The 14,775-nt window shown below is 34.0% G+C and overlaps 1 protein-coding gene across 3 annotated transcripts in view; it reads left to right on the forward strand.

Moving 5' to 3' along the window:
* LOC114341213 (V-type proton ATPase subunit H) overlaps nt 1-14,775 on the forward strand; it is a 97,598-nt gene that overhangs the window by 15,472 nt on the left and 67,351 nt on the right. For all 3 annotated transcript variants that reach the window (XM_028292008.2, XM_028292014.2, XM_028292021.2), the window contains exons 3-4: nt 6,806-6,995; nt 11,856-12,074. In XM_028292008.2, the coding sequence (XP_028147809.2) occupies nt 6,806-6,995; nt 11,856-12,074 (409 nt within the window). The remainder of the gene's footprint in view (nt 1-6,805; nt 6,996-11,855; nt 12,075-14,775) is intronic.

A 14,775-nucleotide genomic window follows, 5' to 3' on the forward strand; every position in this document is an offset into this window, starting at 1 on the left:
ATTTATTTTCGTTCAATTTGCAACTCAAGCAAATAATCTATACCGTACCGAGCTGTACTATCCGATTGTTATATCGATTTTTCAAAAGAAATAAATATTGCTTTGAAATACATGGTGATTCCATATAAATTTGGTTATGTGTATGTTTAGCCTCTTGTTTGCATTGGTTTTTCTCAGGAGACTGTAGCAGAATTCACATTTCTTGTAGTTGGCAAAGTGCGGAGCTTTACATAAGGCACATCTTGCTGGGTTTTTATACAAATCTTGTATTGTGTAGTCCATCATATTTAACACAAATGTAGGGTCTGTTGCAGTACGATCGGGAGTGTCTATATTGTTGACATTTTATGCACTGTTTAGTAATTCCTTTGATCTTTTCTGGCAGTTGTATCAAAATTGTTCTATTTTATAGGTATCTTAGTTGGTAGATGTCCTTGTTACTGTTGGCTAGTTCTAATAGACATTAAGGGGTTACATAGGTCTTGCAGGTAAAAAAAAGTGACTTTTTAAAAAAATTATATCTCGAAAACTAAAAATTATTTTTTTTATAATTGGAACATGTAAAAGTACAGTACTTAAGGTACTCTCAAAAAAATTTTCAGTCAAAAATATTCATTTTTGTAGAGTTAACTGCAATTTTTCGCCAACAGCCCTTTTTTTGCGGTGGACAGCATAACTAAGTCCAGTCTCATCGGAAATCAAAAAGTTTCTTGTAGTTTATACCTCTGGCTAGTGAATGAACGAAGGAATTTAAAAAAAATGAAATTTGAAGATTTTACATAAGTTTAAACACCCCAAATTTTGACCCCAATTTTTCAAACCAAAAAATTTTCGACCCCAATTTTTCTCATTTTTTCAAAAATGACCATTTTTAAAGTAGTTTTTTTTATAAAACAAAAACAACTTCACCGAATAAAAATTCCTTCGTTCATTCACTAGCCAGAGGTATAAACTACAAGAAACTTTTTGATTTCAAATGAGACTGGACTTAGTTATGCTGCCCAACGCAAAAAAGGGCTGTTGTCGAAAAATTGCAGTCAACTCTACAAAAATGAATATTTTTGGCCAAAAATTTTTTTTGAGATTTTTTTATGGTAAAAGTACCATACTTTTACATGTTCCAATTATAAGGAAAAATAATTTTTAGTTTTAGAGATATAATTTTTTTAAAAAGTCACTTTTTTACCCGCAAGACCTATGTAACCCCTTAACAAGTTCAAAGGCTCTATTGTTGTTCTATGTCAAATGTTTATTGTGTTTTTCTAACTTGGCATCTGATTTTTTTAATGCAAATATTTTATGGCGATGCTTTAGGCGGAGTCTTTACTGTCTTCTTTGAGTTAGCAGGTTATGATGTCTGGGGTAACACTGTTAATTTTTGTGGCAATCAGCCCTGTGATGGATGACCAAAGTTATCTTTAACGTAAAGTTATCCTGTAGTTAAGTTATAATCCTCGAATTGGTGTGATGTATCATATTTAACTTAACTACTTGCGTTATTTCTTGACAGTCTTGAGTTATCTGATATATCAAATGTCACTTTATAACGCGACGTTAAACCTCAAGTTATGAGATAACTCTGTAGTTATGTTAAGGATTGTAAGGTTAGGTTTATGTTTTGATTTGTTTTTAGATAGAAATCAAGTGAATATTAATTTAATGTAGAATGCTGCTTCAGATTGTCCCAGGACCTTGTGCGGCATTTTATTAATTTAATAAATCAAATTTAATATCGAATATAAAGCAGCAGAAAATTATCAAAAACATAGACCTAAGATAACAAAAACACGTAGGTAATAAAATTAAAACAATAAAAAAAATGAAAAAGAAAGCTAATAATTTAAAAATTGAAGGGTAATGCAATTTTAAAAATTATACAAAAATCAAATCGAGTAAGTAAGTAAGTAAGGTATGCTTTATTGTCAAAAAATTTTACCAATTTGTGGACAAAGCTTATACAAAATAAAAAAATACGATAAAAAACAAAAAATAATAAAAAACTACAAACAAAACAAAAACAGAAACAGACACCAAGTAAATGGCGTGAGTTATACTACTTAATATAATTTTATAGTTATTAAGTACACATTAAAAAATTAAAAAATTTGCAAACAATATGTATACAACGTCAGAGCAAAAAGAAGGCGAACGAGGATTACAAATGGAAATTTTTATTTATAAACATCCAAGGGTTTTAAGTAGATACTGTTCTTTTTAAAAATTTTGCATTTTAAAAATTATACAAAAATCAAATCGAGTAAGTAAGAAAGTAAGGTATGCTTTATTGTCAAAAAATTTTACCAATTTGTGGACAAAGCTTATACAAAATAAAAAAATACAATAAAAAACAAAAAGTAATAAAAAACTACAGACAAAACAAAAACATAAACAGACACCAAGTAAATGGCGTGAGTTATACTACTTAATATAATTTTATAGTTATTAAGTACATATTAAAAAATTAAAAATTTTGCAAACAATATGTATACAACGTCAGAGCAAAAAGAAGGCGAACGAGGATTACAAATGGAAATTTTTATTTATAAACATCCAAGGGTTTTAAGTAGATACTGTTCTTTTTAAAAATTTTGCATTTTAAAAATTATACAAAAATCAAATCGAGTAAGTAAGAAAGTAAGGTATGCTTTATTGTCAAAAAATTTTACCAATTTGTGGACAAAGCTTATACAAAATAAAAAAATACAATAAAAAACAAAAAGTAATAAAAAACTACAGACAAAACAAAAACAGAAACAGACAACAAGTAAATGGCGTGAGTTATACTACTTAATATAATTTTATAGTTATTAAGTACACATTAAAAAATTAAAAATTTTGCAAACAATATGTATACAACGTCAGAGCAAAAAGAAGGCGAACGAGAGATACAAATGGAAATTTTTATTTATAAACATCCAAGGGTTTTAAGTAGATACTGTTCTTTGTTCTGTCTATCTACTTTTACGATTCAAAACCGAACGACACCCAACATCGAACAGCTGTTCGGTCATCGGTAGCCGTGGGTAGGTATACCAACTTCTCGTGATTCTCTTTCTCGCCCAAACTTGTACTGATTCTATATAAGGTTCTCTTTTTAGACAACTTAATATTTTCTTCCGTCTATAACTGCTAACTCATCTCATAACTGTGGATGATCCATCACACCGAATTTACGTTTTTTAGTTATGGAGATAGTTATATGTTATAGTTATGTTAACTTTAACGCACACGTTAAAAATAACTTCGGTAATTCGTCACACGACTGATTATCGGCTGGACATTTAGTGGTGTATTGCTTGTCCTCTACTGTAGTTTTAAGTTTATTTACCATCTCCCATAGATTCTTACTACATACACAAAGATTGGAGGAGATTTAGTTTCTTTGTTATCATTTTTAATAGTTTCTTTGTTTGGTTGTACCTACATTGACGTCGTTTTGTGGTTTTTGTTTGTACAGCTTGTCATGGAATATCTCAATTTTTATTCTTCTCGCACCTGTCGAGGACATTCTGCAGTAATTTTGTTTACTGTTTAATTATAACGAAAGAACATGAACAGAAAACTAAATGAATAACCCAGAAAACACAAAAAATCTACGATGTAACTTAAATTACCTATGAATTTTAAATGTCAATAGTGTCATACTTTCATAAATGTTAATAGTGTCAAAATCTCATAATTTAGTGGAATAAACATGCCCGTGGTTGCACCAATTACAAACAAGCATTGTTTGTAATTGGTAAATTGAATTACTCCTAGCTTAAAAACGAGGATAGATTTTCCCCTTTCTGTTCAGTTTGGGATTGAAAAGATAAATTATTGTGATGAATTTTGAGCAACTCAGTTCTTACTACATCCAAAATATGGTTAAAAAACTAATTATTGATAATTTTCAATTTCACCATATGGAGATAGAGATTTCACCGAGAGAATAACATGCTGCTGAATATGTTACCAACTGATGCCTAAACTAAATTTAACTCTTCCCCAACTCACCATAAACACAATTTTTTGAGAATCTGAGAAAGACCCTGAACTACCGAGTAGCTACCGTCCAATATCATCTCTTCTATGCCATTTGTATAAATTATATGAATGCCTCATTTTGAACCGCATCCAGGAAAAAATAGATGCAAAACTAATCCCACAACAAGCAGGCTTCAGGCCAGGTAAATTATGCACAGGCCAAGTGCTGAACCTAACAGAGTACATAGAGGAGGGATTTGAGCAGAAAGAGATAGTGGGAGTGGCCTTGATAGACCTCACAGCGGCCTATGATACGATAAACCACAGAACCTTGCTAACTAAGACCTATAACACTGTGCTTGACTATGACCTGGTAAATATCATTAGATCACTGTTATGTAATAGACGCTTCCACGTTGTGCTAAATGGAAAGAAGAGCAGATGAAGAACCCAAAAAAATGGCCTACTTCAAGGAAGCGTTCTAGCGCCATCCCTATTTAACATCTACACCAACGACCAACCAATGCACCCCAGACTGAGAGTTTTGTTTACGCTGACGACCTTGGTATCGCCGTAAAGGGGAAAACACTCACACAAGTAGAGTCGACAATCGAAGAGGCTTTAAACATGATGTCAACTTACCACAAACAAAACTCATTAAAGCCAAACCCGAGTATGTGTATTCCGTCTCAACAACCATCTGGCGCATGTAAAACTGAATGTTTCTTAGGAGGGACAATGCTTGGAACATACTGATAGGCCCAAATATCTTGGAGTGATACTAGACCGGTCACTAACGTATAAACTCCACTGTCAGAGCACAAGAGAAAAGGTTTCTATGAGAAACAACCTTCTCCGGAAACTTGTAGGGAGCAAGTGGGGTGCAAACACCCAGGTCTTAAAGTCAACAGTTCTCAACAGGGGAATATGCTTGTCCCGTCTGGGGTAGATCTAGACACGCCCAATAAGTCACCACGGCGTTAAATGAAACATGTAGAATAATTACTGGTTGTATGCAACCTACCCCTCTGCCCCTACTGTACCGGTCAGCTGGATTCACATCACCAGACGACCGTAGATGCGCCTCACAATATGTGGAGAAGTTCAGGCAAACTTTCGATGAAAGGCACCAATTATACGGGTTTGATGAACCGCCAGGAACCAGCCGACTTAAATCAAGGAAAATGTTTATGAGAAATGTCAGCGTCGAACCGCCCGAACTGTTCCCCTACATCCAGAACGACCTAATGGAATGAACCTGGACTGGAGAACCTGGCGGACACTCAACCGCATACATACAAGTGTTGCCCCTGTATAACAGAACCTTATTAAATGGGGCATCAAGACAGATAACGACGCACTTTGACAGATAACGAATGTGGGGAAATACAGAATGTGGAGCACCTGAGAGTATGCAGACTTTGCCCATCACAGTGCACCCTCGATGATTTATGGCTCGCAAATACAAAGGGTGTAGACGTAGCCCGATACTGAGCAGAAAAACTGTAGTCGGATCCAGACACGAAAAAGTAAAGTAAGTTTGAGAATCTGCCGAACAGCTCTGATGTTTTTAACTAAGTTTACACACTGCCTATTTTCAGTTTTTTAACACACATTGCCAGGTTTTCTTTCTTTTTTTTGTTTTTTTTTCTTTCTCTTTCTAATTGATTGACAATTTTTCAATTTATGTATGAAACCATTGTAATCAAACGCGTATTCAGAATATTCCTTAAAAAATATATATCAGCCATTCATCGGTTAAAAAACATATTTACAAAATTGTGTTCAATTTCATGAAAATTTCGAATTCAGTGGTGTCATTCTGAGACAGCTTTTTATTGTGAAAAGATATGTGAAAAGGGCTAATCTTATAATGGTAGGGGAGCAAAGTATGCTAAATTGGCAGTCACTCGAGCGTTATGGGGACCTATTGGGTTGTGGTTATTAGGTCCTAAAACCTTAAGTAAAATTTTCCATTTTACTGGGGACTTTCCATTTTTTAATTTAATTTTCCATTTCCAACAATCGTTTTTTCCAATTATAGCACCATCTATCCATAATTCGAAAAAATGTCTTGAATAAAAGTTGCTTATTTTTACGTAAAGAATCCAAATCTGCAATAAAAATTTGGGGGTACCATTTAAGATTTTAAAGTACTCCACCTCCGTGGGGGTTCGTGTTTGGTACCATTCGATAGATTTTTCAAAAACATTTTGAAAGTGTATTTTGCAGTTTTTCAATCTGATGTTCATTTTGCAAAATATCGCGGGGTTTGTATTTGAAATTTTAAATTTACCCTTCACCCCTCTCCGTGGGAGGTCATGTTTAGTACCATCCGATAGATTTTTGAAAAACATTGAAGAAGTATTTTTTAGTTTTTCGATCTGACGTTCATTCCGCGAAATATTCGCTTTTTTTTTGTGAAACTTTTTGACTCAACCATTTACTTACTCAGATCGTCAGATTTTTGAAATGTACACTCTTTTGTATGTACTTAACTTACCTTATCTTAATCTGACAATTTCGAGTATTTTTAAGTATAAATTTTTTTTTCGGGCCTCCCTTAACGAACTTCCCTGTGTTAAGAGCCAATATATGGTAGAGGTACATCTGCAGGGTACCAGGTTTCTTTCCATATGATAATCTGACGCGCTCGAGTAACTGCAAAAATCCCCGCTTGGGCTCCCCTACCATAAACAAAAGCATCCGATTTTCGCAGTACACTTCAATGAGGTCTGTTTACTACCTACATAATGCCCCTATACATTTACCATTATAGAATATTTATTAAATTTGTTATAAAACCTTAAACAGAATATAAAATAACTTATTTTTTTAGGTCACAAATGATTTCGCAGGAAGACTACAACTTCATAGTAGCTTTTGATGTGACTGATAGTGCAAAAAGAGAAGCTCTCCTGAAAAGCGACAGAAACCAATGTGCTCAAACATTGTTGAACCTTTTGGGGCATGTATCCAAGGACCAAACTCTGCAGTACATTTTAGTTTTGGTTGATGATATGTTACAGGTAAAGTAACGAAGTACATTATTGCTATCAGTAAAATGTAACGAAAAAACTTTGTATAATATACAGGATGTTTGGTAAAGAATGGACCATAGCTTAACCTTAGATTCCTGAGCTTAAAATAGGTCAATTTAAGCTAACTTACAAAATTACAATATTTGCTTTTATTTATTTAAAGTACAATTCCCTCTTAGGCCGGGAAGGTTGGGAGGTTTCTTGCGAAGGGGCTGTAGCTGAATAATCGAAACACGCGTATTGTAAGAGTTTATTTTTAAAATTTATACGCTGTAAAAATTACATCCGCAATACGAATATTTTAATTTTTGTCAACATTTTTTTTCTTGGGTTGAATAAGTTAAAGTTTGTTTGGGGGTTAAGGGGATGAGCTATAAGGGGATAAACTATATCACTTCGAAAACTTATAAATAGCTCGTAATTCTGCCTCAAAGATCGATTCAATATTTTCAAGTTCTGGGGAGGCTGACACAGCACACTCACACAAAAATACTAAATTCCTGCCCAGTGTAACGAGCTCAAAATTTTTAATTTGCGGGATATGAAAGCTCATAAATAGCTTGCAAATCAGTGCTATTTGTGGTGATCAACTAGGTGTATTGAGTACTGCATCAACAGACAGAAATGTGGCATGTGTGGAAGGCTTGATGGAATAAAATCGTCGAATTTCAATCAGGGGCCTGATTCTAATTCATTTCGATGTCGCAATTTAATTTCGACTCCGCCATGACAGATGCAATTTATAGCGATTCTTATTCATTTCGATATTAGTTCCAACTGGGGATATTAACGTTATCATTTTGACACTGCTCAGAATTTGGGTTGGTTCTCCTGTTTATTGGATCTATTGGCTATGCAACCACCGCAACGTTTGTTGATAGTCTGGGCAAATTATCGAAAAAAATGTCATTGTGGGAAAAGTTATTTACCAGCTATTTTATTGCTAAAATCGAATCTTAAGATTGCATATATTACTAATATGGGGTATGACAAGTCCGCAGAAAGTGTGTTATTTTATTTATAAACAAATTAGCACTCCTAAATCTTCTTTTTTTTAATAAGTGCTCTGTAACTCCTAAGATTTTTCCTTTAAACCAAAAACACTCAAATAAAAATTCACCGTAATTTAGTTCTGCACAAAGATATTTTTTTCCGATTTCCTTCAACAAATATTTTACTGGGAAAATCCGAGTTTTCCAAAAAAATGTGCAATTTTCAATTAAAATTTTAGGAATGTAATTATTTATCAATAATTAAATAAATTGGTGACATGAAAGATTTTTTATACCTAGTAGATTATATATCAGGAGGCCGGCGACAATCTAACCAATAGTTTAGCAATAATTAAAATGTTAATTAAAACATTTCGGTCGAAATAATAACCAGAAAGATTATGATAGGTACACCAGAATAACTATGATTTTCGTATAAAAAAGCTCTTTACCTATTCAACGTACTTTACAGAATTGAAATTGGACTATTTGAGCGGTCTCAGGAATGTTATAAAGAAACAATTTTTTGGCTTATAAACAAATGGAACCCCTCAGAAAATATCAGATTAAATTAAATAAGTATCTTTGTTGAAAAGGGCACGGCTTCTTCTTCGAAGAAAAGAAAATCGAATTGAGTGTTTCCAGGTATAACCGGTCAAATTTGACCGGCATTTGCGGCAGAGTTATAAACAACAGGATTTCAATCTTTGAACCATTACCTTTTTATTCCGGTCCTCTTTGTACATAAAATTTTGTTTGGAAAACCCGATTTTTCCGAGGAAAATTTCTGCCGAAGGAAATCAAAAAAAAAATCTTATGTGAGTGTTTTTGGTTTAACGTTAAAATCTTATGAGTTACAGAGCAACAATTGAAACAAAGATTTCGGAGCGCTAATTTGTTAATTTTCCCAGATTATTACCTTACATCTTTCATTGAGTTGATAATAATTCACGTTGTGAACATTTTCAATTATTTTTCTAATTTAATACTATTCTATCTAATTCCTCCAAACCAGCAAATTTCCATAAAACCCAGTCATATTAATACCTTTTGCTTTAGTTTTCCTTGCAAGAAACAAACAAAACACATCTCCTAAACTAAACCTAACCTCGCTTTCGGTCATTCATCATGTCCGTGTCACAATAATTTTGACCCGAAATTATAATATCAACCACTTTTTTGGAGTCGCAATTAATTTCGATAAGTCGCTATTTCATGACATAATTTCGTTAGTTCAACTAAAATCCACAAGGCTCGCACAGTCGCATTTCAACGTCGCCATATTGATTGCGACTTGTTTTGAGTCGAAATTTGAATTATAATCAGGGGCAAGTACCATACAAAAACTGAATTAAAACAAAGTTTGTGTGCAATGGATTTCTCGCTTTTTATCAGGATCAAAAAAGCTTGCGAATGAGATTATATTTATAACCTCTCACGGAGTACAGGCAACACAGTAATGACTTTCTTTCGGCAGCATCTCACGGAATCTAGACAAAACAGTAACTTTCTTTCGTTAATAACTATTGTTGAAGACGAATATTGGTGTCATTTGATTTGTCTACAGTTGATATCAAACCCTTCTTTCAGCGCATCATTAATTTTAACGTCATATAGGATTTTAAGAATGTCGCGAATCGCCGCATGACAATTTAGTTAAATCTGACAGTTGTCAGAATATTTATATTTATGTTTATATAAATATCAATATTTGTATAAATATTTGCCAGAATATTAATATTTAAAATGTTTTAAAGAAAAAATAAATAAATATAGAATACAATAATTTCACTATACAGTGCCTGAATATACCAAAGACGGTTTCATGACATCTCGTAACGCGACAGTTCGTAACCGGACAACTGGTAACAGACAATTCGTAACAGCGACAGTTTGTAACGGCGACAGTTCGTAACTATACAAATTCGTAACGCCCAAATTGAATTTTACTGTTTATTTTTGTTAACGTGGAAACTAACTGTTATTACAGTTATAAATGAAAATATGTTTATCAATTTAACGAATCAGCATCAAATTCGTGTTATGATATTATTTGAAGCCATCCCTCTTATCTCTTAATAACTACAGTACCTGGCCAAATTATTAGGCCAAGCAAGAAAAAATTTACTATATGAAGTTATTTCGCTCATGCATGATGATGAATATATTTGAAAACATATATATTGTTTTGTTCTTTTTTGCGAATATTAACTCTTAAGGTGCGTATTCATTAGGTTCGCTGCTCCGCGCTCGCCGCAACTGTTCCAACGGCATGCGCTCGTTTACATATAAAGGGGCGTATGCATGAGGTTCGCCGCTCCGCGCTCCTGCAACTGCTCTACATAGTTGAACTGGACCATGCAACAGTGGCCGCTCCGCCTCGGCGCTCCAATCGGTGGCGGTTTATATGTAGAGAAGCGCATGCCGTATCGATTAGAGCAGTTGCAGGGAGCACGGAGCACCAAACCTAATGGATACGCGCCTTAAAGTTAATACATATTCACAAAAAAGGAACAAAACGGTATTTTCTCAAATATTCATAATCATTAGAGAAATAACTTCATATAGTAAATTTTTCTTTGCTTGGCCTAATAATTTGGCCAGGTACTGTATATGGGTTGATTGAATATCCCAACGCTATAACCAATCACAAGGTTTATTATAATAACATAATTATAATCTTTCCTTTACACAATGTTTACTTAGAAAGTTGGGAATGTCTAAAGACAGTTGTCGGCTTAAAGATTTCACGAATTACTTAATTATTCCTTTGTCTAGGTATATGCGAATTTAAGGAACAATAAGAGGAAGAAACTTTTGAAAATCTTGTTAAAAGTTTGTATGTATTTAAATATTTGTTTGTGTTTAAAGACTTTTAATATATTCTGAAACACGAAATATAAAATGTGTTAAAGATGTTTATCCCGGTAATGATTCGTTAAATTGATAAACATAACTTTAATTATAACTGTAATAACAGTTAGTTTCCACGTTAACAAAATAAACAGAATAATTCAATTTTGACGTTACGAATTGTCCGGTAGGAATTTGTATAGTTACGAACTGTCGCCGTTACGAAGTGTCGCTGTTACGAACTGTCGCCGTTACGAGTTGTCCGTTACCACTCGTCGCGTTACGAGATGCTTGGTCACGACCAATGACATAAAATATTTATATTTGCATTGTTGACAAATTTCTAACCTAGAATTACAATATTGTCATTTTATCCGTTAACATTGTGAAGCAACTGTCACGATAGATTACTTTTGTTTCAAATTATCTTTATTTGCATCATGGATTGGTTATCTATTTAGAGTATTGTAATTGTCGACCAAATATACATCTATAAGTATAAGTCGCTTTAATGTGGAAATACTTACCCTTGAATAAATATATAATTTTCGAAGTGCTATGTATAATAATCACGGACGTACGTTTTTTCTGTCACTTCGAGCTTAATGCGTTAGAGCGAATTCGACAAACTATGACGCACTGAAAAAAGGGGGGTCGCGGATGTTTCCCCAACTGTCATCAATACGACTAACTTCACGCGTAACTTTGATACGAGAATTATAAAAAAAAATATTTATTGAAATCCAGATCCCGTAATTTTTTAGGCGTTATAAAGTGAGTACAAAGACATACAAATTTGTTCCTTTGTAATTACAGCTTCAATTTACCGTACACTTCTCGTAGACTCTGCCGATAAGGTAGAGTCGTGTTGGGGAAAGCTCGCGTGCCCAAAAAAGGGTTTGGGATCAACTGTAAATTCCTATTAATCTTATAATGCATTGAAGATGGTTGTTTTAAATTGTACATTTAATATATTTTATAGCATTTTCCATAATTCTTTCAGGAGAACAGAAGTCGTGTAGAGATATTTCACGAATATGCCAACCAAAAGAAAGAATCTGTTTGGGGTCCATTTTTGAACCTTCTTAACCGCCAGGATGGATTTATTACCAACATGACTTCTAGGATCATCGCTAAAATTGCTTGTTGGTCGCAGACACTTATGGATCGTTCTGACCTTCATTTTTACTTGACCTGGTTAAAAGACCAACTAAAAACTCAGGTATGGAACATTTAATTGGTTTCAGAGGTTTTTTGCTTGCTTATGTTTACTTTTTTGTTATAAAATGCTTCTATTTTTCGTTTTAATATCTCGCAAGTCTTGATTTTAGCTTAACAACTCTGATGTTAAACTTTTTTGTATAATCTATATTTATGCCATTATAATACGACGTGAAATATGTAATATAGTTTATTTTTTTACATTGTCTCGTTAGGTGTAAAACACTTTCATCTTGACATTTCTTAAGGTAAAGTTTTTGACAGCAACTAAAAAGTTTTGGTGTTACAAATGATTGCACAAACTTAAAGACAGCTCAAAGGCGGCAATCATTAAATTTAATTCTTGACGATAATATTGTAATTGAAGTAGTAAGAATTTTAAGTCATGTATAAAAGGAATTATTGGTCGAGAACCCAAAAATTTTGCCCCTACAAAATAAAGTCAAAAATTCGTTTCTGTGCAGCTTTTATCAATCTACGAAAACTAAAGGTTCGTAATAGATTGAAATTAGAAGTTTTACAACGTTTGAGTGTATCATCGAGTGGAGTCAGTCGCACAGCACACGCAAAAGTCAATGTTTACTCAAAATAGATTTTGTCCTCTATCGTACATATTGGAATAATTCTGAAAATAAGAACTTCGATGAAAAACTTGACATCTAACATATTGGTCTTTCGTGACTTGTTTACTGGAACTGTATAAATCGCTTAATTGGGACGATTGCAAAGGAAATAATTTCAGAGAGGCATTTTAAATGTGGAAGATAAAATAACACGATTCAAAATAACTTCGAAACCACACACTCTTTCTGACGACATTAAATTTAACCCATTCGCTGCCTATCGAAGAGGATGGAACTCGGCTAGGAGCCATTCTGTTGAACCGCACCTGACTGAAGTAACCAAATTACTTACTGGCGCGTGAACGGAGACTATCTATGGGCCGTATGGACTATGACTAGGCCGTATGTACTATCTATGGGCCTTGCAGAGAAGAGACAACAGGAGAATGGAGAAGAAGACACAATGATGAACTCCAGATAATATATGGAGATAAAAACATAGTACGCTACATTAAAGCAAACCGAATACGATGGACGGGTCACGTGCTAAGATCGAGTGACGAAAGAATTCTGAACGCCACATTCTGGGAAAGGCCCGATGACAAAAGGTCAGTTGGCCGCCCAAGAAAGAGATGGAAGGACGCACTGGCCAGTGGTCTACGCAAAATGGGAGTACAGCAGTGGGAAATAGCTGCTCAGGACCGACAACAATGGAGAGAAATAGTAAACGCGGCCAAGACTCACATAGAGTTGTAGAGCCAAATGATGATGATGATGCGTTAACGGCACCTAACTGAAGTAACCATATCACGATCTGGCGCGTGATCGGCAGCGAATGGGTTAGTAAAGTTTTCGATACATTTTCTGAATATCAGAATGTGTTGTCAGTTACTTAATAATAGTCTAAGAGCTAGTGAACCCTCCGACTAACGGTCTTCCTGTAAGGCTAGAAATTTGTATAGTGATAATTCATAGCACACCAAGGCTAAAAACCATGACCTGGCAGGCATCAGCCCTGCACGTGTATCTACCTGGTGAATCGAAAAGTGCATAGTTTAGGGGAAAAATAAACTTTCTCCTGTAAGGTTTAAATTTAAGTATGTGTTTGAGTAAGTCATTTAGAAGAAATGTGTACAATGCCAGGCGATTCTGAACGGCATAAGACCTTGCCAGGCGAGGGGAAAGATTAGGGGTTTTCCTAAATTTTTTTTTCCATCGAACAAAGTCTATTTATGTTTTTTGAATCATTCCAAACAGAAAAGGTCTTTAGTGATTTTTCTCTTAGGTTAATAGTTTTTGTTATATAAGCGATTAAAAATTTTGAAAATTGCGAAATCGGCCATTTTTAACCCTAAATTTAACTAAAAATTTCAATGTTGCCAAGGTAGGTAGATATTCTTTAAACATTTATTGATGAAATGGCGATGAGTTGTTTGCAATACAATATCGAAAACCTCTTTGTTTTTTAATTGCTAATCAAGCGGGCGCGACACTGTAGTATAAGTGAAGAGTACAGGTGAAAAACAAGGAATGTCACTTTTTCATGAATTTTGGCTTTTCTCGCCATGTGGTAGCAAAAAATGAGTACTATCGACTAGACTATCGATTCAGAACAATAACCAGAAAGATAAGTCTATATAAATTTTTTAAGAATTTGTATCCAGGCGAAGGACCAGGATTGTCCGCACGCCACTGGGCAAAAACAAGGAATGTTAGAAGTTTTCTGGTGCATTATTAAATTAATAACTTAATATAGATTAATATTATATTAAGGTTATAGACCAATAATTGCTAGAATTCTGCTAAGAATCTCCTAAATAGTTTTTAGATATCATAAGAATTAAACCTTTATTGGTGTTTATCTCAATGTGTATAAAATGTTGCATTCCTTGTTTTTCCCCTGTACTCTTCAAGTGAGGACATTTGAGTTTGCATAAATTCATTATCTCGAGAATGGGCAAATTTGAAGAGAAATCCTCAGACAGGTCGATTTTTATTCTTAAATTAGTACTTTTTGGCATATATATAATACTAGTGACGTCATCCATCTGGGCGTGATGACGTAATCGATGATTTTTTTTAAATGAGAGTAGGGGTTGTGTGATAGCTCATTTGAAAGGTTATTTAATTCTCTATTCA

Source organism: Diabrotica virgifera, chromosome 5 (genome assembly GCF_917563875.1).
Source record: "Diabrotica virgifera virgifera chromosome 5, PGI_DIABVI_V3a".
Classification (NCBI taxonomy): domain Eukaryota; kingdom Metazoa; phylum Arthropoda; class Insecta; order Coleoptera; family Chrysomelidae; genus Diabrotica; species Diabrotica virgifera.